Here is a 24,905-nt window from a genome sequence, read left to right as displayed (position 1 = left end):
AACGTGTTTCTCTCATACTTTGCATTCAAACGAATTTCTATGGCTTTAAACCTAGCTTGTCATATTCTTGCGCCTTAACGACATTTGCGTTATAATTGCTTTTTTGTTCTTCTAGTTTTTTGTCCTGTAGTGAATAGGAAGCAGGAATGCCACAAAATTACGAGCTGTTAACCCTAATTGATCTCTGCGTTTTTGTCACCACGCACTGTTTATTAGCAACACTTCTAGGTCGAGTGCGCTTGTACCCGAACACCTCTCGTGGACAACTTTGCTTTCTCATTACCACTATTGATAACTAAGAATGATAACGAGGAATAGGGTCAAAATAAAGATTATCGTTTTTAACAAGTTTTCGTATAATGGCGAAAGTTTGGGATGTTAAACATAATTAATATACAATTTTAAGAGGTACATGATTAAAAGTCGACATACTTAGTGCCATGGAAAAATTAAGAATTTTAATGACACTTTAGAAACCAGATGAGAAAGTTACATTAAAAGATTTAATCATAGAGATAAAAACGAAATACGTCGAATTTTTAATACCTTCATTGTATGGTGTAACAATATTTCTCAATAATGTACAATTTCTGACATATCAAGTAATGGTCTACATTTTAAATGAATTAAAATTCAGAAAAATATACCAAAGCACAAATTTATTAAACACGATTTTTTACTTTTACTTTTTTTTAGCGGGAAATTAATTTCTCTTTTCCAAGAGTTTTCATCGTTAATTTTAAATTATAAATATCCCTTGCAAAAGAAACGAGAAAAAATCTTTTAGTAAATAGCATTGCTTGATATTCTAATCACGCATGCGTCGATAAACGGCAGTGGCAAACAGTTGAATAGAAAGCCACGTTATGTGAACGAATATATTCGCGATCAAGATATAATGGACGGTTCCACATGGGAAAAAAAATATCGATCAACACACGAAATACGGATTCAGGTCTCCGGGACGTTGGAAGTCAGCCAGAAAGTGAAACTACGGCTCTTCAGGTTGCCTATTGGCCTATTCGCGAACGTGATGTTTTCAATTCGGATAATGGCAGTGTTCTGAGGGCCGCAGGAATATTTTAGCAGAGCCACAATGGGCTTGAAAACATGTAGCAAGTGAAATTAGCCGGGTCGTTGTTTCCACTGTTCCAGTAGAAAATTTAGTTAAAGTTGTGGCATTGCGTTTCAGTTTGCTGAAAGCAAAATTATTTAGGCAATGGATCATTTTGTTTTGATCGTAAATCGTAGTATAATGCATTATATTGTGTTCTGAAAGTTATTCGAAAGATATTTAATTTATCCTTCTTGAAACATGAATATTTTAGACATTAGGAACCACGTAAAAAATAAAAATATCGCTTACTTGTTTTAACGAAGAATTCATTTGTTCACAATTCAATGCATCCTCTAGTAAAAGAATTTCGAATGAAAATCTTGAAACTCGGAAGTTTAGTTATCGCTACTCGGGACCGATACCTCGTCACCTTCGGATTCTTATAGAAAGTGTAAATTTTTCGTATCATCACCTTGAGGGAAATTATCGCTCGTTACGAAGCTTAGCCGTCTCGCCACTGTTGGCAAGCGACGTGCAGTACAGAAACATTCATACCGGATGGGACAGCATTAGTATTTATTAACCTAAGGTCGTTCCGTAATTGACGTAATTACCAGCTCGAGATATTTCGTGAAGATTGAGAAAATTGCTTGTATCAGTCGTACACAGTCATTGTGTCGTTGACAATCGTTGGTATTTGATTAATAAAACCCGGATGACATCTTTTTTCATACACGATTCTTACATTTTCTGAAATATTTACAACCGAGTTATTCTTTTCCTTTTCATCCATGAATGTTGTATTTTCTTCTCCCTTTAAACCATGAAACTGGTATAAATACGTATAACAGTATATCGAAGATACAAATCGATAATCAATTATTAGTTGCGCCATCTGTTTGAAAGTGGTGCCCTCTGAATATTTGTATCTTTAGTTCGTCATTAGCCAGCGAGTCGGCAGATGCCCTCCACGGTCTCTTCTATTTCCAATTATCAATTAACGCACAATTTATATGATAATGTAACGATCGGGGAGGGACAAGCAAAATTGTTCCTTTCTACCCTTCTATCCACGCTATATTCAATTATCGGTGTTTTTATTTTTTCTTTTGTCCCAATGTTTAACTGATAAAATTGCCGCATCGTAACAACCTTAATATTATCAATGTTAATCTGGCCGTGTTGTAAAACACGACACAATTTATGCATTGACAGTGAGTCGAAATTCTCGTTTATCATTGTATCTTCTGCTCTGTCTCTCTTTCTCTCTCTTTTCGATGACCGTAAATCAAACAGGTCGCGGGGATCTAGATGCGAATCTCAATTAGCGAATTTGTGCGTGAGTTAATAGCACGCGATGTCGGTAGCCACTTTTCGACGTGTTCCTCGGTTGGTAAACGACATTGTCGTCCCACGTGGTAATAAATCAGGCCCCGGTCATCATTCATAGCCGTTAGTTAACGACACGGGAACTACAATTATTTTAATGGTCCTGTCTACTGGCTGGGAATCCCATCTGGCTTTACCTCTCGCGTGGCTATCGATGTCCGTGACATCGACGGGTTGGCTGGACCCCATCGATAATCTGCGGCTCGCAGCTAGATGGAATTTATTGATAAAACGCTTACGTGCGTATATCCCGCCCTCTCCCGCGTCATAACCAGATCGGTAAGTTGTTCCGACGCTACACGTGTATATCCCATGTTACGAATCGTCTATGTCAAGCGACGGAAGTGGCGCCACCACTGCAACATCGTGTATACTGTGACGCGTTTGTATTAAAAGGATCGCGTCATGTTTGAAACGTTCTCGTGATCGATGCTCGCAAACTGTCTAATTTACACGCGCGTAACAATGTAATGGAAGCTTGTCGATATCATCGCGGCTTGCGAGACGAACTTTGTGCTTGTAGATGTGGCAGTATGAAATTGAGAGAATTGAAATGCTGGAAGGCTCCTGGTTTATTGAACCGAGAAACGTTTACCGAATGAATTTGGAAAGTAAGGTTAAGTATGCATGATGTTATGTATTTAAGGGAGTATTGTTGGAATTTGGTTTTAAAAAATTGATTTGTTTTTCTTACGTTTCCTCAAAATGTATGCTTTCGAAAATTTCCGTGTAAAAGGATTCGTTCGAATTCGTAAAATTCGTAAAATACGTAAAGTTAGATATGAATATTTTTATGTATACATCGCAGAAATTATTCAGAAACTTTTCGTATCTGACTTTATGTTTCGTTATTTATCTTGTATTATGAACAATTTTACTCTAATCTTTATAAAATATAAAAACATGAGAATAATCGTTTTTTATTTGATACTATTTTGAAGGTAAATTTAACAACAGACAGGAACAGGTCATTCGATGTTACGAACAACAAGGAAGTGATTTTGAAGCGTGTACATATCGCGCATTACATAGTACAATGGAAGTTCAGATTTTTTCGTTCAGTAACGTGCTCAACTTCGTTGTAGCTTTAATACTCTAAAATTTTTTAATCATTTCAAAGAAATTTTAATTTACAAATATGCAAATTAATATCTTCATTTGAAAGGTAGTAAAATAATATAATATATAATACTTTTTATATATACCATTAATAAACAATGATTTCCCTATTATGTAGGAATATCCATATTGCAATACGAACAACAGCAATGGTCATATTACACTTTTAAAAGCAACATTGGATTCTTCCCTTTGGAACAAAACATATCATTTCTGTCAATTGCTTCTGTCACGTCGGATAGCATCAATTATGCACACAATGTTAAATGTTTCCCTCTACAAAATCTTACGGAGCTATTCTTAAGGTACTTACATTTGAAATAGGCCGAATGCAATCTTCGAACGTATTGAAAACTAGTCTCGAAAGTTTCAAGTAGTATACTGTGAAATTTCAGGCTGAACACGAACAGAAAAATTCGTCGTTGAATGGAAACGACTCTAATGCAGTTAGCTTCCTGTCGTTTCGCACTGAAAAGGAACATTCCCCAGCTAGACTGGACTAGCCATATTCCATTCTCGAAGACCTAGTCTGAGATGCGGATTTTTTGAAAAGAGCATGGTTTAGGCTACCTGGCCAGGTGTTGCCAGGCCATTTCGTGGAAAGCAACCGTGTGGAGGATGTAACCTGAGTAAGCCGAAAATCTGACCTGGTCGTTAACTTAGGACCGTTTTCTGGTATAATTTCCACGAAAACATTCGTACAAGGTTCGCGTTGGTCGCCTGTTGCCCTTTTCGTTTCGCCTCTTTCACTGCTCTAACATACACATTCACTCGTGTATTTGCGTTTCATTTGTTTCCGTTCCATTTTTGTTTCTTTCTATGTTAGTCGTTGGTAACCTCTCTGTTAGCTGTATCTCTTTTAGAAGCTTCTGAGAAGCATCAGATGCCATGTGCATGTATTTGTCATTGATCTGATAATGGAGTCTCTTGAAACCTTTAGGTTATACGTATACTAATACATCTGAATTTGTTATTGTCTATCTAGTGATAGTTGATTGTAGTTATTATGTATTTTTTCATAGCTGATGTACAAATTTGTTACTTATATCATCAAACTGATCAAACGAGTTGCAATTTATATACTCTTGTTTTTAATTTTAGAAAAGGTGCATTATCAGAATTAACATCAGATTTGAATATAAAGTGTATCATATTAAATAATAATATCAGATTACAATTAAAATGGAACAAGACTAAAATGAAATACGAGACTGAAATATTATTTATTACGAATAATGCGATAGGAAATGAAAGATTTACCCGAACTGCTGGCAGTGTGTTAAAATAGTCTTCTTGGAGCTTCGTTCAGGCGGTTGTGAACTGGTTTGGCTAATTTTATGTGACTGTGCTGAAGCAGCAACACATTATAATACAGCGCTATTAGATTTATTAACCTTATTAAGTTTATTAGGCCATTTAAGTGCCGAATTCAATGCCTTTTGTATAATTCTAGTTAGCAAGCAGTTTTTATGGCTGAGAATCATCTTTAACGATGTCGAACATATAATTTTACTCATTATATCTACCTTACTTTGCATTCCTTAATTGACTAATAGCTCGTTACGCTTTAATGAAAAAATATGTATATGATCATCGTGATTTCAGGAGGAACTTTTACATTCATTGTCTCTACAAACATTTTTGAATATAATTTTATAGGAACTTACTATTTCACCTGAATTTCCATTTCATAGAATTTTTCGTTCGTAGTCTCCTCGTATATTTAATTCTACAGAGTCGTCATCACTTGCGAAAGAATAGCTCGTGAAAAAATAAACACCAAAGATAAAAAGAACCATGCCGTGTAATAGTTTCGTTTCATACGAGCATGATAAAAGTTTACTGGTATTATGAAACATGGGAGCGTATCATCGTTTAAAAAAAAAAAAAAAAAGAGTATAGTACAATTGCCCCAGTATGTTACTTCTGCCTCACCGAGAGAGTACTATATTAGAAACTACAACGCCTGTATGTATAGAGTGACCTATTTCAGTCTTTAATGAACCTTTCTCTACAAGTATATCGAACGGAAAAAAAAGAGAAAAATACCAGTCATAGAATTTCAAAGGGAACATTTTGATCTTCGTATAAAAAACGTTAAAGCTGAATATGCAACTTCTATTTCACAACCATTTTTATTTATATTATCTAATACAAATGAAAAGCAAAAGCAAATAAATTTTAAACGCGCCTATGTTACGTTATTTTTCGATAAAAATTATTTTTTCATCGATATTCGTATCGGTAGTTAATATATTTCACATTTTTTCTTAAATGAAATACTCATTCTTTTCTTCCTTTACTTTTTGTTACATTAGATTATACAAGATGTGTCGGCAACGGTAGTATAACCGAGGAGGGAATGATTTTAAGTGAAAAAACAAATCAAAAATAGAGAATAAAATTTTTTCATTCGAAGCTTCGTTATCGGGAAAATTGACTTTGAATATTCACCTAGTATGCTGATATACCAATGATCCATCCATCTAAGCCATAGCTAAGGCATGCACACTCGGTGAATATTCAAAGTCGATTTTCTCGATAACGAAGCTTCGAATGAAAAAATTTTATTCTTTATTTTCAATTTGTTTTTTTTCGTGTAGAATCATCCTCTTCCAGATTGTACTCCCGTTGCTGGGACACCATGTATAACACGAACGATATAATAAATACGAACAAAATGTTACTCAATAGCGAACGAATAAACTTTTACGCCAATCTGAAAGTACATAAAATTCCTATGATGGATCTAGTGAAATCCCTGCAACCTAACCTCTCGTTAGCCAACACAATCCCTCGTCCTTTGTTAAAACTGTGTCACGTGGCGTCCATCAGTTCCGATCGCGACGCGTCGATTACTTGGCGCCCGGTGTTCACGGCGAAGTCTGAAAGAAGTCCGGAGAGGAAGCCGTTGCAAGCTACCCTAAAGAAGAAGTGTAACTTCCACGAACAATGGCCGGTCGTTATCTTGACCGGCGCTTCGCCGTAATTTCTGCGAAAGCCTCGCCAGTCCCTTTTTTTTGCCCTTCCTTTTTCGCGTTTTGCCTTCTCGCCGCAGGCACGCATTGTGTTCGCGCCGTATCCTTTCCGTGAACACGATCGCCGCAACAATGCGCCGCCATTGACTCTGCCTGGATCGTTGGACCAGGATGTAAGAACGAAGGGGAAACAGAGATAGAGAGCATTTCTGTGAGTGTTCTGCGCGGATTCTCCTCGCGTTTTCTAACATTCTACGTGCGGTAGATAGTTGGCGGGATTGCAACCATTTCGAGGAACGATTCGAGGCTGCAATGGATGCCATTGGATCCTCGTGCAAATTCGCGCGAAATCGCGGCAAAGTAACTTCCTGCTTTTAATACCGCCTGCAGTTGCCGAAGCACTTCGAGGTATACGGATGGTGCGTTTAGGTTAGATAGAGGAGAATGTGAAAATAAATATAAAGCGAAAGATTATACTGGCGGGAGTGTGAAATTGATACACTGTAACTTGAAAATATTTATTGTTAGGTTAGGTGTTGACACATTGAATATAAGTGGAAAATCAAGCCTCGTAGGGAGAAACGATATTGAGTATTAGCAAGTGAGTTAAGTATTTGACCGAGATACTTTAAATTTGAATTTTAATTCGCATTTAAATTTCAATTTAGAGTCGAGTTTCACCAACGTTAAATTTTACTTTTAGAAACTCCGCTTAGAAACTTCATTATGGAAGCTCAACGGCCTTGATATCTGGTAGTTGTCTAACAACGGTAATGAAATAAATCGTATAATCAGCCTTGTAATCCCCGCTAATTGTAATAAACCATGTTCACGTGATAATTAGCATGTATGACAATCGTTACACGAGACTTATGAAGATAATCAAGAAGCAAGGTTGCGAGTATCGGGCTTCACGGGTCATTAATTCGTCTTTGTTTATATCGCCATTATCTCGATGCCTTGTATATACAAATAATGTGCCATTGTGCACAGATAAATCAGCTTTATCGCAACACGATGAAAGGATTCCCATTTTTCCCCTTCCCTCTGATGATAGCTCGTTGTATGTCGCTCTACGTATGCTTATATTTTTCGTACTGCCCCATTTAGCCGTGTTTAATAAGTCACTGGTATTATTCTTCGAGGAATTCAAATCGAAAATATGAAATAGTGGTCGGTAGGAGCACGTCACGTGGAGGAAAAGTGATCTCCTTAAAAATATTACGGTACCGTGTGAAATATTGCTCGAGATATCGTGAATACGCCATCATTCATTTCGACGTTGGATCCCATTGTCCCTCCTTCGCTTATCTGCCGACCATCGCGATATCAGCCTGTGAATACGTACCGTGTTACTTTATTAGATCCGACTATTTTTACCGTTCATCAGAATAACCGTGTCTGTTACGTCCGTTATTAATTTTTAGGGACGGAATGACTGCGATTAAATCGACATGGATTTTTCGACGAGATTTATGTAATTGAAAAGATGCGCATTCGGGTTACAATAGAAATCGGAATTCTCGTAATAGAAAATTAATTTCTTATTCGCAACTTTGCGATATCTTTATTAATATTTATCTTCGTATTATTATTATTCAAGTTAGGAATACCGTCACCGATTTTGGTGATTTTTAAATGTAATTAACTCCTTGCTCTACGCTTTAAGTTCCAATGACGTGTGCCATAATCAATAACAGTTGGTCACGCGTCGAGTCATTTCGAAAATAATACGTAACTGAGACAAGAAGACATAGGCGAAAATTAACCACGATCCTGACTAATGAAAATAACCATTAAACGTTGCAGAAGCACGTTTAAATTACTACTTTTCTAGCTATGTAAATTACTAGTTTCCTTGACAAAAATAAACGTGCATGTATCTTCTCTGTAACCAATGAAAACCTTCGAACTGATTCCTCTACTATTGGTCACGGATCACTCTATCGCCCTCCCTAAATTTTTCTTAGAACAGTGAAGAAATTGTAAGGATGTAAAATAAATATTACTGACCAAACTCTCGTTCGAAAACTGTCGAGGTTTCGATGGGGCGTGGCACGATCAACAGGAAGATCAGTCACGCGTCGAACTATTTCGTCCTAACGTGGCGAAGAATAACACGCAACTGAGGCAGAAGGACATCGACGAAAATCGACTATAAGCCTTGGTGTTTACGTTTGGTATCTACGACCCATGATTTCCTTACCACAAGTTCCATGTGATATTCTAGGCAAAGGCTTTAACCTTTTCCTCTTTTACTATTAAGTGGTCGTCCTTAGTTTCTGAGATATTATAATGGCCTGTAATGTTACATTAACTATAAATTTAATAATTTATACATATTTTACAAACGATAGTTATTTAATAACGAGTCATCAAATAATAATTATTTATTACAAACTGGAAAACATACCGATATCTTCGTTGATTTTAGTTCTTTATAACATTTATAAAAGGCAGAAGTTATTCGAAGCTGCTTCAAGCAGCAGAACTCGATATTACAACAATTTTCAACCGTTGATTAAAACATTCCAACCAACAGTTTCATTCTTGTCCATTTAAATTTACCATCGTAAAGTCACAAAGTTACTTGTTCAATGCCCATACGACGATGAAGCTTTCCTTCTTCAAAGTCGACATCCTAAACGATCGCCCAAAAGCGCTTCCGTTCCACAGTCTCACAATCCAATTACAGTTCGGAATCGGCTATGGCGGGAGACGGCCCCGATTAAAAGGGGCGCACTTTGTGCGTCGCTAACAAGTGGCGCCACGCGAAAATCCTCGCCTCGTTAAAATTACGTCAAAGGGGTTACTACGTTCTCCCCTCCGAATTCGTTGTCGAAAATGAATTCCTTATTCTCAGTCTCGAGAGCAGTATACGAGTTCAAAAGTTCTTTGCCAGAGCTATAAAGTCAAGACATTAGAGAAAACGTTCTTGTAAGATTGAATACGGTAGCGAAGTGCTTTTCTTTCTTGGATATTAATTACGAAGATTCAGTAACGAAGCGAAGAAAAATCGGTGTGTATAATATTGTTGTGAGCTTACCATAAATTTTCCCTCATATGTCTTGTTATTTGAGAAAAAGACTGGCAGGGTTTGAAAATATTGATTGATTAATAATTAACTGTCGTCAATAAAAGTAAAATAATTAGTACAGAATTTTAAAGAAATAGCGTAAAATATATTAATGTAGTATACACAATAGATACATTACCATCTGATTCATCCTTGTATTGATTCGCGTCTGTCAACATTCAAAGTTCGTCTTATAATGCCAATTTATTCTCTCTAAGCTGTGGCTGCATCAATGTCGGAAACAATAATGTTTCATTTCGATTGTGTAGGTAACTGAAACTAATAAATATCTAGAAAGTATCTGAAATACTCTAATGTACTGTAGAACATGTTTTTATTAATGATTAAATACTGTCAGTGATTACTTTTGAAATGTAGTTTATTACCCTAAAAAAGAATTAAGTTTGGTGATCAAAGTTATTAATCATGATAAGCTGTATCAGAAAATCGAGGAAGTTGATCAAGCATGATAATGAAATTTCGATTCATGAACACTTTCAAACTGGCCGACGTGTACAGACTCCTTTGTTCTGTCAGTGAAATTATGATTCATAACGAATCATGGTTTCAACTTGGCTGCGTTAAAAAAGAAATTTACAATGAATCAACAGTACAACAGTCAATTCATACATTGAATATGTATCCAATCATCTTGAGCTTATCATCAGCGTCATAAATATAAAAAAAGATATTGCAAGATGAAATAATGACTCGATAACTATGTTTTTTATAATGGGACAATATCTAAAAATACCATCTTTGTGTGACTTGTATATACTTCAATCCTTGTTAACATACACTGCAAAAGAAACATTATTATAACGTATTTACCAATACCCAACAAATTTAAAAGAAAATATTTCAATAATTATACTTAATAACGAAAATAATAATAAAGATATATTGTTGAGAACCTGATTGAAAAATTCAACATATATCTTATACATACCACGTGACAGAGATGGTGTTAATTTTGTGAAAAGCTTCACTGAAGATGAACCAAATGATGATCCGCCTTCCTAACCTTCTCACTCTTACCAAAAATAACCTAAAAGAAAACACATTCAGCACATACTTTTAACCCGCATCTCATAGAAGAGCGTGTCCGCAATAAAAAGCGGCGCATCGATGCATCCCTGCGCGACAGTAAAGACGCGAACGAGATATCCAACGAGGGAGCAGCAAACTGTTTGGGATATTTCGTTTCTGGCGGAAGCGTGTCAGTGTTATCTTTGCGGCCCGAGCCCAGCAACGTTCGACTCGTGGTGACTTTCGTCTGAATAATTCCTGGTATCTCGTTGACCCATCTTGGGAATCGCACGTAGGAGAGGAACAGGGACGTAGCAACTGGTTCGCGCGACAGCTTTGTAGCACCTCCGCAACGAAAGAAAATAGATCAGAGATGGAATGACGCATTACGCACCTTTTCAGAGAATACGTCTAACAGACTCTGTTCCGTGACAAATGTAAGAGTAGCAGCTGAACTGTGGATCAAAGTTGAGCAGTTAATATGATAATTAATAATAGAGAAGTAACGATAAAGCTTTCAGACTTTTTTCATATATACTCTACTGGAAATATAAATAGAAGAACATCTTACCGGCGAGCCTTTGATTGCTATATAGTGAATTATCGATTATCCATGTGACACGCACCATGTGAGTTGGCAAAATAATTCAGATGACTGTTAGATGTGCGCCACTGTCGCAATGGGTAGTAGTAGGAATACACTTCACTAGCAGTGAGTTTTGGAGACATCTAACGACCAAATAAGAATTAAGATTGTGTGAAATTTAATTGAAACAAATGAGATTAATTTTAATGCAATGAATCGGATGTTCTTACATTATTCGTACTTTTAATAGCGGGAGAAGGTAAAACTGCAAATGTAGGTAGATGAGATGGTGATTGATGGAAATTGCGTAGGGTTTGTATTAAACTTTTTGTAGGATGACAAACGTTTCTAATGACTTTTATTGTTATTCAATTATGTTGCATCATAATTGCAATATAAAAGTACTAGAAATTTTTATATATATATATATATATGATACTGTTTTGTCATGTGTACTACCCATTTATTTTTAGAAAAAATATATACGCTATTAATTTTATTATTGTCTGCAGGTTCTGAAATACATTACAGGGTGAAATTAATCAGGATTATGCGCGATATACCAAGTCAGCTTAGTCTACTTTCGAAAAGGTTATTAAAACACAAAAATGAGTACTCGAAAATAAGGTCAAGTAGTACACATACCCTCGTATGAACTTTTATTTTATTGTTCTTGTATTTTGAGTGCACTTGTAATCTAGTGCACATGCATTATAATAGACCTATATATATATCGAAAGTAAATCGTGTTAAATTATAAGTGTTCGAGTAACAGTTTCAACTCCATTGTTATGAAAAGATAGTAGATACTACAGGAAATAAAAAATTACTGGTATATTCGTACGTCATTTCAGTACGACCATAGTTCGGTAGAATTAATTAATCATTAGAGGTTACTGAGAGATATATTTTTTTACGCGAGTCGAATGCTTCTTTATTTTTCTGCTTCTATATTCCGCACTTCCCCATGTTTCTAATATCATTCACTAGACAATGCATTTCAAGGAAGCAACCTTTGAACTCCAAAACCATCTAAAATCGTCCAAAAGGACTATCCATAATGAAGAAATTCTTGCTCCACCTTCAACTACATCTCTACTTCACCGTAACCAAGTACGAATTCTAGATCCCAATAAAAGGATCCTGTTTCTCCGGCTACGTCAACAAAGCCACCAGCCGTGACGTAGCACAAGGTCCTCGGCAATAACTTGGAGCAAGCCTCTCAATCGATAAAGCCTCCCACTTCGGTCAAGCCGAAACCTGAACTAGTCGTTCCCAAGATCCAAGCTCTTCACCCTCTAATACTCTCACGAAACTTTCTCTTTGGTAATTCGCGTACGTTCGAATCGGCAGAGCGAGATTTTTTGGGCGTTAACGTCTTCCAACGTGTTCGCTAGAAGGATATATAATAACGCGAACACTACGACAACAGCAACAGCACAGCAACAACGATGGTGAGGAAAAAGTAAAAAAAAAAGGCGTTGCATGCGAACGAGTGTCGTATGAAATTATAATTGCATTCAACAGCGGAGGCGCTGCCGCCTCTCATTTGTTAAGCAAGTCGCGCATTGACGTCATACGTCTATGCGAGCCAAGCTACAGAAAACCCGGCTTCCGTGAAAACTTGACGGTATAGGCTGCTTTAAAGTTATATCGGTTAGTCAAAATGGGAGATTACGACTTTTAATCCGTTTCTTTTTCTTTAAATAACAATATTATAAATGACATTCGTAAATTATAAAGGAAACGTAAGTTGAATTCGGAAAGGAGAAATTTGTTGTTATTAACAACTTCAGTTTGAATTTACATAATTAAGGTCGATCACGCGTAAATTATAGAAGTATATTGATATTTTTTCTTTATGAAAATATTTAAATTGTAAATAACTCATTCTGATAGATGTCACTGGTAAGGTCAAGGGTGAAGGTGGTATTTCCATTTTGTGGGTTGGCAGAATCGATCCTTTTCATTTAATAATTTCGAAGCTCATATTTTTTCAATTAATTCTAAATTTTGTATAATTATTTAGCTCACATGTGAATCTCAATTGATCTAATGTCAAACAGATACCGTAAAATATTCAATTCACCTACCACTTACGATGTTTTTAAAAATGCGACAATTTTTTTGAAAGAATTGTTATAGATCTTATAATTAGATTTACTAACCTTTAATAATAGAGTTAGTTAAGAATCGTAGAAATCTATATATGTGGAAAGTATACGTTTATCGCAGAAAAATATTCTTTTCATCATCTTTCTCAGCATCCTACGCTTTATCGACCTGTACTTCCAAGACACCCCATAGTTACACTCAACACACGGGAGATGATACACAGCGGCGACCGTTTGACTCGTGTTCGCACGGAAGTCCCGAAGGTATCGACACACATTTACAGCACCAGGTCGTATTTTTCGACGAGCTTCGCCCGATACATGCTTCTACTCGCTATTAGGCCACTTGTCTTCCTTCTTTGTTCCTTGTTTGCTTGATCTCCTATCCTGGTGATTCTGCGTGGTCGAGAGGTGCATCTTTGCAAGTGTTACGAAGCTGGGCATATAGATTTTGATGAGGAAATGTATTATCGACGGACCTATTGGTGAAGAAAGATTTGTATGAGAATGTTGACGAATTAATAGCAAAATATGTATATTATGTTATATACCTGAGCTTAGAACGTTAGTGTGTTGTGTAGTGAAGTTGTTAATTTGAGTTCTTTTAGAATGTGTAACGATATGATGGATTCTTTATATCTGAAACAAGAGTTAGACGTTAAACTTACTTCTTTAGTTAGAAAATTAAAACTTAATTATTGACTTACACTTTAATCATATATTTCGAAATATTTGAAGCACATAATATGAACAATTAAATAATATCGCGAGAGAGTAATTAATATTATTTTATAAATGAATTTGCAGTAATGAAATTTCGCAATGTATTATTTGATAATTATACTTTAGTGTAGGTTATAAATACGTAAGAAATTTCTTATTTCCAAAAATAATTAAATCTATGTTTGCTCTAAAGATAGAGCACACTCGCTCTAAGCGCAAATAAAATACGCACACGTGAATCAGTATTTATCTACCCCTTTTTTTCATTGAAGACGGAATCGATTAATCGAAAACCGATCGGAATTGTTATGCACTCTCTTGTTCCATTCACTACGTGTACACGTTGTTACAGCATACGTTACCTATTTCCGTGTGAAACACCCTCTTTCTCTCGAGTATTTACGTAATGACGCGGTGACCCGTTTCAGCCAGCGCTTAAGTATGTAAATTGCACGGAATTACTATTGTGCCGGCCGTGTTAAGCTTCTTATTCAAATTGTTGCTTTTAATCTTTTCCCGCTGGCCGATCTAACACGTTTCGGAACAACGCTGTCTCGATTAATTTCTCGTACGCTTGATCTGTTTTCCATTCCCCGTTCTCGTATTTGACATCTGGATTTGCTTTGTACGCTTCGTCCCACTATAAGTATAAATTGTAAGATCAGAGACGTATTTTGATTTCAGGCTGCTACTTTAAATTAATAACTTGATATCTTGTAAAGTAATTATTAAAACATACGTATATGCCTTGGACGAAGTCAATAAGATCCACAAAACCAATTGTAGTTGTAGATGGTATCAATATAGGATTACAACAGAAAATACGAGATCAAATTTAATTTAAATTAGGACCAAAGGAAATTAAACGAAACGAAATTTATTTAACACTCTGTCACTTAACGATTACTATTAACATTGGAATTTACTTATTAATATTTGTTATAAAAGATAACTAGATACTGTTATAAAATATTAAAATCCTGATTTTCTTATTTTATAAAAATTTAATATTATTATTATATATTATAATTAATATATATTTCACATCAAATAATTTCTGTTACATTATTTTCAAACCTTAATTGAATCTAAGGAATGAACTCAAAAAATTAATTATAAATCACATAGTAGTCTCTCAGACATAATCTCAGACGATTACATATAATTTCCCTAATAAGTGTGGTTGTCACTAGCACGATCTAAACGATCTACTCCACTTTTAGCTCAGAATGATTTATTCAAGATACCGGTACGCGATTTCACTCTTTGCGAAAGGAATAATATACTTCTGTTGTATTTATAATTAATCTTGTTACTAATGAACTACGCCAGATAAAAAGTCGAAGGAAATTTGTCGAGTTATTAACATCTAAATATCATCCTAACATGAAAAATTCGTCCTTTCTCTTTGAAGTGAAAGCAGTGAAAGCCAAATAAGATTCGCACTTTGAAGAATCAAATCAAATAGAAGTGATACGTAGTTAGATAAGCAAAATTTGGTGACCATCTAGTATTTGTTAATTTATATTGTTCATTTCATTATTTACCATACAGCTAACCATACATAGTTATTTTATTTTTGAATGGAGAAATTTAATCCAGGATACCTCGACGTATCCAAAAATTTCACCCATTTCATTTTTGCCTACCTCTTATATAAAAGGATCGATGAGCAAATCGTCGACGAAACATTACTAGACAATTTCTGCGACTTGTCAATCCAAGATGGTTAGAGAGCTCGAGAGCATGTCGGGAACCTTGAATGTCAACGTGTCAGCAGCACGATGGCAACCTCACAGCATCGTCCGCTGGATGCGATGAAAAACGATATCTGAATTCACTGAGCGAAATAGTGTCGCCTACATAGTGGCGACACAAGAGCAGCTCATTCTTGCATGGACGTTTTACACTCCAGCCACTCTCGAGTATAACGCTTCGCACGAGTGCAACTCTGTGACCTAGAATTTTAAAGACATATTTCTTAGATTCGCCACTCTAACGTGACCATAATAAACCATAGCCTTCGCGCGCCGGATTCCAAAATGCAAAGCAAATTTACCATGAATCAGTTTCGTTGCCTTGGAATTATTACAGTATTGCTGCACGAAAATTACTGTCCACTGGAGTAATCGTTTAACCTTTCTAATCTAATCGGATTGATTTTCAAAAGCGTGACTAATTACAATAATTACAATTTATCATGTTAAAATTGCTTCAAGTATAACGCTATTAATACTTTATAGCAGTAGTTAGCTCGAACACACATTTTTCAAAATTGACTTCTTAAGAAGCGGTTTATATAATGATCCTTCCCCGATAACAAAAAATAGCCAAAGGTCTAATTTTTATTTTTAATACACCGTCAACACGTAGGTCGGGAAGTATTCATTTCCCCCATAACTTAGCTAGAGATTATTTGACGAATAGTTGTTTAGTAGATGAACGTCTTAATGGTTTCATTATACCCTATGCCATAATTAGTCTAGTGAAGCGAGGATCCATGAGTGTTTTGAAAGTGACTTTGAGCAGATGTCGAATGAATTTGAAGAAAAAAAGGCAATTAGTATCAGCTTACAACCAATCCCCGTATCTACTGTTTTTTCACCGAGAAGTAGAAAGACAATGAAATACGAGCCACGATTCTAGCTGGGTTACGCCTACGTTTGTTCGACTAAATAGGGTTCTCCTTTGCGCGACGGGAGTCGAAGTACCGTTCGTCAGGTAATAAAGAAAATTTTTGTAATCCTAATGAACTAACTGGTTACACCCATATCCTCTGTAGTTCAATAATTATATTGATTCTCTTTCATTCCAAGGATATGTTCGTGGATGCATCCATTTATATTCAATATCTTAAGTGTTTTGCAAAATTTGACCTGCAAATAAAAGAAAAAACAATTATAAAAGCTTTCGGAATAGTTTCTCAAGTGATAACATTGCAAAATAGTTGTGAAATTAGTAAATCGTTAACTTTCAAATACAGGAGAAAGGCAAATGTTTTTGCGGCTTACCTTATTGTTTTTGTATGTATCTCTGGATATTAACTGCTAACAAGAGTGGAGTAAAAACTGAATGACCGTAGAACTGAGAATGCTTGTTCATTTTATCCTTCGAACATCCTAGAAAGATATATAGTAAAAGTTATATCGCTACATCGGAGATATTACGTCACCTAACCTCAATCTGAAGAATCGAAAACATTTAAAAAGGACGAAAATTGAAAGATGTAATATCATGTCGCAAATCAGAAAAATGTGGAAAGGAAACATCGTTTGCAATAATGAAGGTTACCAACGCGAATTCGCGATTTTCTTTTTTCTCCCCCTTGTCACTTTACGTCTTGCTCTTGTCGCGACGAACGCTATTCACGAAGGCAAATGGGAAAGGTATAACGAAGCGCGCGGACGGTGCTCTGTTCGTTACATTCGCTTAACGAGTGTTTTAACACTCGAACTGTGTAACGAGTACACTTAACCTATCTACATTGATAAGCGTGCCGCTAGATTTTTGCAACCTTGATCCTAATCAAACAGATCGCGGCGTTAGCATCTATACCGTGCAGGAATCCATTGAAAATAACATTCCAAGGCATGTCGCCTTATAGCAAAGCGTTTAACCTGAATGGTTTACGAAAGAAAGAGAATCGTTGCACGTGTTACACACAGTTTGCCACAAGGAGAATACTTCTGCTCTGGCCCCATTATCTATTTTGAATCATCTCTTACCTTTCTGTCCTTTTTTTTATGAACTCTGAATTTCATGTCGCGTCCCGCAGATACTTTTTGACACGTTTACTGTGTTCTCTCGAGCGCCATGTGTAAATTGCCGATAAAAACGGAACCATACATATCGCCTGAGCGTCATAGTACCTTTTTTGCACCCTGTACAAGAAATATTCGAATTACGAGCGGTTTCGAGTCATTTCTATTTTTATGGTGAAAAAGTGTATTTATTTTTAGAAAATTCCAATAGGATCGAAAATTGAACTAGTAATTGAATTAGTTTGTTCGTGTTTGTTGAATTTTGTGTTTCCCGTACAAGTTAAATCGAAACGAAACGGATAGAGTGGGCATTGATTGCGTTTGACACGACGAAATGCATTTCTGGTATGAGAATAATTTTCGGAAGAGTATGTATCGTGCTACTGTGCTTAAAGTGAAACAGAACATGCTGGGATAAAATAGGATATTTTCGCGTAAAACTGAACGGTCGTGCGTTTATCTGAAATTTTTTGGAAATATAAACTTCCTAACCTTCAATTGGTGATGTACAGTTTTGCTATAGTATATGTAATATATTTACTATATGTTATTTACTACGTGATTTTATCATATTAATTATATTATGATAATTTATAAACAAAAAGTATATTTTTATTAGTACATTAAGTGAAATTTGTTCATTTATCACTTAAATCACTTAAATACGATGTCAATTTGACGTCATGTCTCCAGTTAGAGGTTAATTATAGAAGAAAAATTTAATTGTAAAAAATTCGAATAATTACATATTAGGTTATATCAGAAATAACGATAAGAGATGTTTAATTGGTATTAACTATAATCAAAATATGTTACCTTATTTTTATAAACAATTTTTAAGTCATGTTTCGAATAACATTTCAAATATGAATAACAAAATTTACTCCAAACAGTATTCAAAATGAAAATCCAATCTAGAGAATTTAGACTAGAATTCCCCAAAAAACTTGAACATTTCATAGATTGACCAAATGATTGACCATCTACATAATTCTCCAATTCGCGCACAAATTATGTATAATATCAAAAAATCAATTTTCACGTTGAAGGAAATTGCGTTCCATAGATTCTAGTAACCAAGTGAATAATGACCAGGAAACGGGTGAGAGTTTTCGATTGTTAGGATTCCCGGTTCGAAATTTAGCTTCTGCAAACAGACCTGGTTTCCGTATTGCGATAGCAAGGGTTGACTGTTTGGAATCAGTGCTCGCGACACGATGCATAATACAAATTGGTGTTCTCGCGTCTGGTTTCTGGTCGACGAATTCTCGCGACAATCGATGGTCCACGTTCGATTATTCCCCCGGGAATAGTGGCACGTTGTTATTGCAATCGACAGCCATAGGCAAGCTGCTGCCGCTGGCCCCTTTAATTAGTAGTGAAATTGATTTAAAATAAATTCATTCATAATTTGTTGAAAACATTCCGTAAACAAGATTTTACCTTGTTTTTCTCTCCACGGTTCCCTTGTGCCTTCTTTCTTTTCCTCTTTTTCTTTGTATACAGTTTCCAAATAACGTACCTAACCTCATTCTTCTCAGAAGCGCCTCTCTAGTGTAGTTCCACATATACCGTATATGTTTGCCGAAATTACATTCTGCGCAATTTCGATATTCTAAAATACTACGGAAACCTACTAGGTGTGCCCTCTATCGAATTAAGGAGTCCCGATCCATTACCATCGTTTCTGTTTTATCCGCGACGGATATCTTACCGATTGGACTGACACGAAATAAAATTAGAAGAAATCTGCAACTTCTTTATTTCTTTTTCACAATTCATTTAACATTTGATTATTAATATGATTTTCGTTATAAGAATAGAATCTATCTCGGAATAAATTATAAGATTTATATTATTTTGTTTTCTCGTTACTTGAAAATAAAAAAATTTTTATTGGATTTATTTCGATGATGGAACACAGGTTTAAGTAAATACTTTGCAATATTAGAGGACTAAAGTATTTGGTTAGGCATTATAAATCATGACTTATCGTATTTAAGTGTTATTAAACGATAATAAGAATATACATATACATATGCAGACTAATTCACGAGCAGTACAAGTAAGAAATTGTGATAAATGTTAATCGGTAAAGATACTTAAAGATATTTATCAACTGCACGCGATTTCACAATGCAAAAGAAAAGCTCCGGTCTTTTATTCCATGGAAAAGAAAATGAATCGCCATTCTCTAGTATCCCGTCACGATAATTAGCCAGAAGAGGACAAAAAGGAAAAAGGAGGCGCGAATTGTGCGTTTCACCCGGCTTTCTTTCAAAGCTCCGAAACTCGTCGAGCAAATAAAGAAAAAGGGCATGGCGAGGACGAAGGCCGCCGCTACACATTCACCTTTTGAAGCGGCACTTTTCAAAGCGTCACTTTATGAACCATCCAACTGCGTTACGACAACGCTCATTCCCGTGTCGCGAAGCTCCCCTTTCACCCTTTCGTGCTACGCCCGTGACAACGTCCACTAGCTACACGTGTACCCGTCGATATCTCCCGCTTTTATTATTAATCCACAGCCTCGTTCGCCCTCGCTGGCTTGCCTTTTCTTAACAGAACGTATATATGTCCATATTTAACGTTATCCTCCGTCACATAGGTCGCCCCGCACTCTTTCCCGCCTTCCTTCGCCCCCTCCTTGTCCCTCCTCGCCCCCTCTCTAATCGTTTTATCTTTGAGAACTAATTGTTACTGAACATGCGGTTGAACTTCTCCACGCAGAGGAGCCGGGAGGCCGGAAAGTGTTGTCAAGCTGAAACAGCTTTTCCCCCCACAGCTTTTTAAAAGCATCCAGTCGTGGATGACGCATCAGGTAGCACACACGTTCCCTCTCCCTTGCTCTACCTACGGCGTCTAGCGAGCATGTGCACGGTAAAAAACCGAGTATCGAATGCTACCGCATGAATAAGTCCCTTTGAAGTTTCCACCTCCCACGCTTCGCTCCGAAAAATCTCGCAACTTCAACCCCTTTAAACCGACGCGCCTCTCTCCTCGTCGTCTGTCGGCGGGTCCCCTATGCATGCCTTTAAGCCGGGTTCACACAGGTGCGGCCAAGTTTGTCTTCGCGATGTTTTCGTGCCGGTTGAGCCAGGGACAACAGAGATAGGGCGAGAGATACACAGAATGTGGGAAAGAGAAGAGACACGGAGGTGGTGCACGTGTTCGGAAGTGTCGCGTGGGACGAGCTTTTGTGCGAGATACCTCGAGCACGACGCATGGAAATATTTGTCTGGTCTATCGTTAGCCACGAGGTACCGTTTAGCGCGGATTAATTATAAAGTACGGACTAACGGCATCAACGTGTGCCGCGACGAAGTTCTGCATTGCATTAAATCCTATTTATGATCGCAGACCGGAGCCGACTTTCCGACTCGCTGATTAATTTTCTGTTACGTCATCCTCGAGTTTGGAGAACTTCTTCCGAATGTCTGTGATAAAATTACTTGGTTCATCAATCTTCGATAAATGATGAGAAATCTCCACTTTTTCGTGAAGATTGAGCGATTCTTCTGGAACACAGTGTAACTCTGTTTGCAGTTACGTGTGACATAAAAATATATAATATTAATAAAATTTGAAAGATCGTTAACGATATTATGATGGAAATATTTTACCTTAAATTTATGATTCTTATGTTTATCGTTGATTGGTATGAATTTTGTCTTTCGTTATATCTTAAATTCTTCTTTTCAGATAAAGCGCTCTTGTCAATCTGAAAAATTAAATATGGAGAAGATGGTGTTGTTGAACGTAACATTTTATAATAGAGTTAATGTTATAGTTGAGAAGTTCGTTGAAAATCTTTCTGTTTTCTTACTTTGTGCTTGTCAACGATATTTTTTGGCCTTTCTCGACTTCTGTACAAGCCACGATTAAGTTTCTATTATGCCCGCTCGTGGAATTCTATGCACTTGGAAGTTTCAAAGCACAATTTAAAATCCTGGAGTTGCATTGAATGCTCATTACTGCAGTTGAGTAAGAAACATGAAAAGCGTAACATGAACGGTAAAACGCGATACAGTAACGCGCACAAAAGAGCTCATTGTAGAGAAAAGGGGTACTAAGAATAGAATACCATGGAGTATTATTGCAAAAGAACACAATTGTAGAGGGAACGTTCAAAGAATGTTAGATGAAGTAGCGTTACGTCGAAGCAACGAATGCATCACCATAAGTCCGCAGAAAGATCGATGCTTCAGAATCGATCCCTACTTTTTCTGTGCTAATAACAAGTCGAGCAGGACAGACTTGCTTTAAAATAAATGTCTTAAGAGACGTTGCAGAGCACGTTCAATATTTCTAATTGACTAATACCTAAGTCTCTCAGTAAAAAATATTACCTCTGGTTTGTAAATTTTCATTCGTAATACGAGTTAAGGATAGTTTACATGGAGAACGAAATCTCTGTGCTGCATGTGACGTGCTTCAAGGGCCCCAATAATCCCGGCACCTGAGAAATAAAAACTAGCGTTAGACTGTTTAACAATTGATCTAAAATAGTACATCTGGGAATCTAAATTAATAATCCACTTGCAAAAAGGACATTACCTCGTTCAATTTTCCTTAATATCTTCAGGAATAGATATGTCTTGAATTTCTAACTTAAGGGAATTCTTGTCAGGCCAATAAAAATCCCTTTACACGGACATTTTCAAAAATATATACTTTAAGAAAATGTAAAAAAAAAAACGTAAAGAAAGAAATCGATTGTTTTAATCCGGATTACAACGATACCCCCTTAATTTAATTTTTTCCTATTTCTCCTATCGCATTAGTCTTCAAATAGACGAGATATTTCATCGGCTTCTCGAATAGGTCACATTCCTTAACATTATAAATTGATCGATGGTTACAAATAAATTCGAAATTCCCGCGTCAAGTTCGACGGCAGCGAGAGCAAAGGCGTAGTCGCAAGGGCACGGCTCTGAAAGGCTTACGTGCCAACGGGCGATTATTCGCAACCAGGTGACAATGATTTATGCCGTAGCAACGCTGGCAGCGGATTCTTGCGACCGCAGAAACCGCGAGAGGTCACGAGCTGCGCCTCCTACTCTCTCCTCCTGACTCTTTCTCTCTGTTCGACCGACCGCGAGTCTGGCTTCGTCGGTAATTATTTATGTTGGCTGGTCTTCGCGCGAGACGGTAATTGAATTTGCGTCCGTAGAACGGCCGCTGACCGTAATTCGTCGACCGGTGAAAGGGAGGGAGCAAGAGAATGAGAAAGAGCGGTGGAGGAAAAGAGAGGGAAACGGAGAAACCTAGACGATTAATATGGTCTTAATTGTCCTCGTCGTCGCGCGAACGAAACGTGGCTGCTGACGCGCTTAAGGCCAATTGAAGTCTCATTAAGGGAATCTTAAATCGCCTGGACGTGGAAGTTATGAACTCGTGTGGATGTCTTTTTGCAAAGGATGTGAAATATGTTCCTTCGAATGAAATTTCTTATATGTTTAATTAGTAGATGGATTTCAATTGGTGGTAATAAAACTAATGGTTAAAATTAATGGTTGAACGAGCAAGTAATTGCCTTTGCAAATAAACGTTTAACGCAAAATTTGAAATACCATTGCTCTGTAATAATACGAAAGTTAAAATTTCTTTTGAAAAATTCTTGCAGAAGGAAAGCAGGAAGAAAGGAAAATGGAGAAACATTAAGAAAACTAAAAAAAAACGGAACAGTCTCTTCGCGAGAATTTATAGATACGTTATCTTCAGCGATATCTTTTATCCAAGAAAAAACCAAAGGAAAAATGTGTAAGAACTAGAACACATAGTTTTCGCCGGTTTCAAAACTACCCCATAACTTATACAAGGTAAATTTACCTAGCATTATGCTATCCACTACACGTTCCTAAAAGTTGCAACATGGTCGACCATTAACCTCGCAAGATAAATCTTCGCCGCTACTCTAAAAAATTCCAGCATCCATAACCCTGCAACCTAACCTAACTCATATTTTTATCGTCCATAGAAATATTTCGCTTTTCGATGTGTTTACCGCTTAAAGGTATACAGGCTACGTGACCGAAACCTACAAGTCAGGCTCAAGGGTTTAGGACAGAGTCGAGACTAATTCCCTTTCATACTACGTGTCCCTACGCAAAGATAGATAAGAAGCGGGCCATATATGTATACCGTGAACAACCGTAAATACCTCTCATGGCCCTTTCCGCCTCGGGTTCCCTCGTCACGAAGCTTTTTTTCAATGTTCTCCGAGCGTGTGCCTTGTCTCTTCTTTCTTTATCCTTGTGACGGTGAGCCAAAGTGGCGGCCTCTGTTGTGAACCCTCGAAGTAAGAGAGATACGCCACGGAGGGGCGCGACATTTGCGATTCAAAGTGTTCACAGCGAGGAAATGAAGATTAAGGGCGGAGAGTTTAAACGAACGAGAATTACGACACGTGTACTCGTGCGAAAGGGTGCGGAGGGTGCTACAGATGATCTATAGCGGCAGCCTGCCGCTTTTGTCCGGGTTCATTTTGTAAGTCAATATCGCAGCCAGAGGCAAAGAATTGCCCTCGTACTTATGGCGTCAACTGGACAGCGACTTGGTCTAAGTGTTTCGCAAACGAATAGATTGATGGGTTAATGAAATTGTTTGGACGAATTCTATGACTGTTCGCTTTAATACTGGAAACGAAATGTGTACTTTGTTTATCGTGGTATATTTTTGTTAGAAATATTCCCAGAGCGAATCATCCTAATCAAACATTAAGTTAATTATTTGTCAATAAATAAATACATTATTGAAAAAATGTATAAATATATTAATGTGCACTATTTTTATCTATTTTGCAGATAAATCTACGCCTCATTCTTGTCAGTGGTAAGACAAAAGAGTTCCTATTCAGTCCGAGCGACTCTGCGGGGGACATAGCGCACCATGTATTTGAAAACTGGCCGGAAGGTATGTTATTACTGATCTTTATTTGGAACTATCGCTATAAACATTTTCATCGATATACTAACCAACTGCGTAGTCTTCCTCCCACGCGAATTCTTTTGTCAAAGTAAAGAAAATAAATAGAAAGAAGCGAAATAAAATTCACGAAAGCTGGACAATAT

At 36.8% G+C, this 24,905-nt stretch overlaps 1 protein-coding gene and 1 long non-coding RNA gene across 3 annotated transcripts in view; one reads left to right on the top strand and one right to left on the bottom strand.

Moving 5' to 3' along the window:
• The window catches only part of UBL3 (ubiquitin like 3), a 92,181-nt gene that overhangs the window by 61,125 nt on the left and 6,151 nt on the right, over positions 1-24,905 (top strand). For both annotated transcript variants that reach the window (XR_001890275.1, XM_017901701.1), the window contains exon 2: positions 24,639-24,747. Coding sequence is in view for 1 of the 2 variants with exons in the window: in XM_017901701.1 (XP_017757190.1) it covers positions 24,639-24,747 (109 nt within the window). In the remaining variant the exon portion in view is untranslated. The remainder of the gene's footprint in view (positions 1-24,638; positions 24,748-24,905) is intronic.
• LOC108548677 (uncharacterized) lies at positions 13,666-16,023 on the bottom strand. Its single transcript, XR_001890276.1, has 5 exons — positions 15,721-16,023; positions 14,811-14,818; positions 14,434-14,711; positions 13,900-13,987; positions 13,666-13,827 (listed from the first exon to the last, which is right to left on the bottom strand). It is a non-coding gene; the product is annotated as an uncharacterized LOC108548677 (long non-coding RNA).

Source organism: Eufriesea mexicana, unplaced genomic scaffold (assembly GCF_001483705.2).
Source record: "Eufriesea mexicana isolate 0111107269 unplaced genomic scaffold, ASM148370v2 scaffold474474821, whole genome shotgun sequence".
In the NCBI taxonomy this organism is placed as follows: domain Eukaryota; kingdom Metazoa; phylum Arthropoda; class Insecta; order Hymenoptera; family Apidae; genus Eufriesea; species Eufriesea mexicana.
The sequence above is the reverse complement of the archived record's forward strand: the minus strand, read 5'-3'. Positions and strand labels throughout refer to the sequence as shown.